This window comes from Crassostrea angulata, chromosome 4, assembly GCF_025612915.1.
Source record: "Crassostrea angulata isolate pt1a10 chromosome 4, ASM2561291v2, whole genome shotgun sequence".
NCBI lineage: Eukaryota > Metazoa > Mollusca > Bivalvia > Ostreida > Ostreidae > Magallana > Magallana angulata.
In genome coordinates, this window is record NC_069114.1 from 6509613 (window position 1) to 6515420 (window position 5808).

Genomic DNA, 5808 nt, shown 5'->3' on the forward strand with positions numbered 1-5808 from the left:
TCCAACCCTGGGGACCAAGATTTGAACAAAATTTAATGTACACTACCTAGGGATGATTCCACATCGGGTTCACCTTTCCTGACCAAATGGTTTTTCAAAAGAAGATTTTTAAAAATATTCTCTATATTATTTCTATGTAAAATTTGACCCCCTCCCATTGTGGCGCAACCCTACCCCCGGGGATCATGATTTTCACAACTAGGATGCTTCGACATAAGTTTCAGCATTCCTGGCCAAATGGTTCTTGTAAAAAAGATTTTTGAAAATTTCTGATTTTTTAAAATAATTTCTAATCATCTCCCCTTGAAAAAGGGTGTGGTCCTTAATTTTCACAACTTTAAATTGCCATTGCCTAAGGGTCTTTTGTGCCATCTTTGGTTGAAATTGGCACAGTGGTTCTTAAGGAAATTTTGAAAATGTGAAAATTTAAATTAACGGACAGACGGATGACAGAGAATGATCATAAAAGCTCACTTGAGCTTTCAGCTCAGGTGAGCTAAAAAGGGAATTTCAATCTACAGATAACTTATCCAGATAAGATTATTTTTGTTTGAATTACTGATACTGCAAAGAAGACTAAATAGCACCCAACCGTACATATACATGCAACACACTTTGGGCTTGTGCAGAAAGTCGGTTTTACACTTCGCTACTCCACTGACCACAGAATCTTCTCTTTTTAAAAACTATGTATTGAGATGGCAAATGCTGCCCCTTCCTCAAAAGTTCTGATGTCATCGTATGGCCATTGCCAAAATTTAAAGGCATTTTTTGATACAATACAATACATTGATATTTAGTTTAAAGATTTATTTAAAGATAAAACAACTCATAAAACATTCAGAAGCAGTATCAATTTTATATATATATATATATATATATATATATATATATATATATATATATATATATATATATATATATATATCTGTAATATGCTGATTGTCTGATTACATTTTTCAGAATCCTTTGGTTAGTTTTGCACAAACTCGCAAGATAGAAATAAAAACACCACGGGACAGAATATTTCAGATGAAAATTTCATAAAGTTAGAACAGAGGAACAGGTTGACGAAAAATCAAACATCTACTCCAATTCTTAAAATTAAAAAGGTAAGTAATAACAATTAGTTCAGTATCAAAGTGATTTTGCTTGGGTTAATATACCTGTACCACTCCTCTTTATAAGTAATGGGTCTCAGTCCCTTTCAGGCATTCGCTCCATTGCTGGTAAAGAATTGAGTGCTACACATTCATAAACCTTCGTCATTAATACATGTAACAAAAAGTTTGTTCAGATAACCACATGTAAGTTGATAATACAGAGACCATACCTTGTGTCATGTTAAAGACAAAGACTGTTGACATGTTATAGATAAACTGTTACTCATTACATGTAACATAGAGTGATAAGCACAGGTAACAAGTACAGTCCATTGAAAGTATATCATTTTTAAAAATCAAACATTGTATAAACATACTTAAATCACTGAGTCACTGTACATTTATACATGTAAATAAAAAAAGTAGTTTCATGTAAATATATTGTCTTTTGACATACATGTGACACATATACACAGCCACATTGTTTACATATAATATATAAACATGGTCTAGCTATATTTGTTTACTTATATGTTATAAGAGAGAACTTAGTTTACACACAAAACTAAAAATTAGCTTATTGAAACAAATGAAGACTGATGCCTTGCAATGATTAAACACATAAACACTTAATATTATGACAGTTAAACAGTTTGTTTATATCGTATAGACATGGTAAGTTAGTTAATGTGTGAACCATTATCAACACACAACATGTTACATTTGTAACATCTGATATACACCATATGATAACATGCATTGTTATACCGGTTTTTTCCGCGTCATGTTTTTTCCGCGAATCAGAACGTTATATAAAATTTACGCGAATCTTATTTTCACTATTTCAAAGTCACATTGTTAGAATTTATTACGATTGTCTAAACCTGTGAGGAAAGTGGCGAAAAGTATATGAATTGTCGCTCTTTGTAATGAAAAATTCGGACAATGAATCCATTTACACGTTTTCCTTAATGTGAAATAATTACCAACAATTAATTTCGGAGACGCAAACAGTCATAAATAAACAGATCATGTACCGTTACATTTACCAGTAACTCAGGTATAATTAGACATCGGTTTATGCAAGGAAAGCGAACGTTTTAATAAGCTTGTCAATGGATTATTGAATAAACAACGAGGCATACAAATCTATTATTTGGCGCTTGTCCTCCGATCCCGCAATTTGTACCTCTAAGTAAACTAACTGAACACAGTTCACCGTACTTTTATTTACCTGTACATTTCATCAGGAAAGAGAGAACTCTATTACAAAAAGGAAACTTTGTATCAAATTTACGCTGATTTATTTTCCGCGATTCGGATATCGTCGCGAACAAAGCGGAAATTGTATACACGCGGAAAAAACCTGATATACGGTACTTTCATGTTAAATACTGAAATCTGATTGGTTAAGACGCAGTTCATAATCCGTTCTATTACCCTCAGCGTTAGCACGCACTTAGCAACTGGTAACATTACAAATTGTTACATGCGCGTACGGTTTGTTGTGGAGTTCACGTTATTCCTATATAAAGCAGTAAAGTTTTCCTTAAAATTAAGACATTCAGTATTATACAAATATTGACTGGGGTTGAGGGCAACATTGATTATATTAGACCCGAGGGACGAAATATTGCCCGACGCGAAGCGGAGGGCAATATTTTCGTCCCAAGGGGACTAATATAATCAATGTTGCCCGAAAACACAGTCAACATTTGTTTTGTTATATGAAGACACAAACCAAATTTTAAGAAAGTGATTAAAAACAGATCGCCGTGATTTTCTCAGCTCAACAAAGAATTTACCAAATGAATTTTGTGTTAAGCTCATCGTCACAAGTGATATTCTGCCGTGCGTTAGAATTAACATACAGATGTTCTACCTGATTTTAATTCACAGTAAATCAGAAATCCTTATATCCGTTATAATAGCAAACCGTTGCATTGCACGTCCGTTGTTTGTTTGCCTTGACTGACTGTTTATTATGACGTCACCTTGTTTTGGAGTCGCGAAGATTTATTTACGTCATCGTTTAAGAATCAACAAATCAGAAGCAATTAATTGAAATAGAGGGAATAGTCTCAAGGTATTATTCCTAGCCGGTCAATATTAAAAAAATATTGACCGGTCAATATTTTTCGGACGAGCTAATATTACAATTATTGACTATTTGTCTATATAGAGTTATACAGAGAGAATATACCACTGAATATATCAAAATAAAATGAATAGTGTCTGTATGGGAAGATAACAACTGTTACCCTCCCACACAGCCACTATTTATATAATGTTAATAGTTTGAGTGCATGTTATACATACAGTATGTAATATTTACTTCATACGCTTTGTTAACATACAAATATTGCAGTTAATTGATTTACTTATAATATTGTATTTTCTTCACTTTACCTGTGCCTCTCTCAGCAACAAAGAGGTTGTCTCTGGTGTCCACACATAAACCCCGTGGAAACTGTAAATGACGATTGTCAATGTAGCGGAGGAACTGTCCGCCCTGATCGAGGATGTGGATACAGTCGTTGTCATAGTCTGCTGTCAGGATCCGACCATGGCTGTCTGTTGTGATGCCGCGTGGATCAAATGATCCCTTGGTAGTAGAGGGATGACCAGTGTAGGTAAACCGGAGTTTCCCGGCCTGATTGACCACCACTACTACACGGGCTCCACAGTCTGAAAAACAGATATCTAGGTTCCTGTTCTCACTGATGTATTTATAGTGACCAGATGAAAAGAGAGGTTGTCCTTTGTCATTGTACTGAATACTTTGTTTCTCTGTGGAGCCAGAGTAACACACAACTTTTGATTGCTTATCACCATCACTGTCCATGACAACCAGGAGGTCACCAGAGGCGGTACTACAGACACCACGAGGACTCCACCCCCGTAGTCTGATCACTGTCTGTACCTGTGTATTCTTCACTATGTTCACAGTTCTATCATTGTAATCAGTATAAACTAGATCCCCACTCCTTGTTACTGATATGTCTGTTGGAACGTACCCTGACTTGGTTTTGATGGACTTTACTTGTTTTCCCTGCTGGTTGAAGAGTTTCATCATGTCTTCATTACCACGCGTCCATACTTCTGTATCATTCAGACACGTCACACCGTATAGATATTCATACCCTGTGTCTATAGCTGTGATGACCTGGGGTACATCCATCAGTGACCGGTCTGGGGGAGAGGACTTGGCTCCCTGGGGCGACATGCTGTAGTCTTGTTCCTCTATTGTGAAAGATAATGCTGACAGCGAACCAAACTGTTTAATCAGCTGATCTGTATGGATTTTCTCTGACCTAAAGTTTGGTAAGGACACTTTGAGTTTAGGAGGCAATCTTCTGAATTCAGCGTTCCTAGATTTGTACTCAGAGACAAGGCAGACATCTTTAGAGTTCAGTATCTTCTTCAGTTCAGCAATGGTCTGTGTGATTTCAGAAATGGTGCGTGTGATTTCATCTTCTTGTTTTTTCAGGATGACCAGATGTTTGGATTCCATTTCCTCCACAATAGATTTCAGGTTTGAGATAATGGTGTCTATTTCTCTGTGCCAGACTTCTCCTTGTTTGTCAATTACTGTTGTCAATTTCTGGGAGTTTTTACTCAGATCAGCTTTCTGCACTGGGATGTTGGATGCAATCTCTTTGTATTTAGGATAAATGGATTTCTCCAATTCTTCCAACTCTCTTTGTAAAACTTCTTTTTTGATATCAAAGTTTTGGAAAATGTCAACTGGTTTATGTCCTAAATGTTCCCCAGAAATACACTGTGCACAGACAGGAATGTCACATTGTTCACAGTGGAGTTCACATTGTTTGGTGGGGTGTTTCCTACACTTGGGATAGTTCAGAGTGGTTAAGTATTGTTTAAGTGACACTACATTGTGGACTTTAGAGGAATCTGATAAATGTGTCTCTACACAGTCTTTACATAGATGTATATGACAAATTTCACAGTACATGAAGGCCATAGATGTTCGACACAGGGTGCAGCGTACAACATCCTGGGCGCTCTTCCAGGGGTCCATGGTCAGGGAGCCCTTAGTAAATTTAGGGGGAATTGCACCTGCAAAGTGAAAGTCAGTATGTATTTATGATCTTTGCAGGAATTTTTTTGGTTTGATCTACATGACTATATGTAGGAATCAGAGATTCCATTTCATGCATTAACTGTACATTTTTGGTCATAATATTTTGTCTGAATTTAGAATTAGGCGTGAATTAATACGTTAAAAAATTATTAGTCCAAAATTGTTTTTTGATTGTTTAGAATAGACAATAAGAAATTAAGTGGATTATGAAACTTACCTAACGTTATTACCCCATTGGTAAACTACAAATCTTTACAATCCAACATGGCGAGCTTCAGGTGTTTATTGTTCCTGGTCGGCTACCTGTGCAAGATCATGTGACTGATTTAAATACCAGATACACACCTGTACTCGGATTTGCGCTGATCCAGAATCTAGGTCACTCATTATTGGGAGAATTTACCACAACTGACTTTTTTTATCACTTGTGAACATATCAAATTCAGCTTAAAATGTATGCTATTTATTTTGTTTAAAAAATGAAATTGTGTTTTATGATTTGAGATCCTCCTATTCCTATCTATACTTATAAATTTAGGGATCTTGCAAATTAACTACAAAATGTCTGCATCAGAGTACTTGCATACACCTTTAATTGAT

General features: G+C 35.7%; 1 protein-coding gene across 1 annotated transcript; it reads right to left on the bottom strand.

Moving 5' to 3' along the window:
* Positions 1-936: 936 nt before the first annotated feature.
* On the bottom strand, positions 937-5513 carry LOC128179653 (uncharacterized). The gene is made up of 2 exons (XM_052847164.1): positions 5426-5513; positions 937-5183 (listed from the first exon to the last, which is right to left on the bottom strand). Exon 2 carries the CDS (start codon positions 5143-5145, stop codon positions 3481-3483), a length of 1665 nt encoding a protein of 554 aa, XP_052703124.1. The 5' UTR covers positions 5146-5183; positions 5426-5513; the 3' UTR covers positions 937-3480.
* Between the last annotated feature and the right edge of the window lie 295 nt (positions 5514-5808).

Bases quoted from the DNA above. Each gene is read 5' to 3' on its own strand.
- LOC128179653 (XM_052847164.1), bottom strand. From the start codon at position 5,145: ATGGACCCCTGGAAGAGCGCCCAGGATGTTGTACGCTGCACCCTGTGT.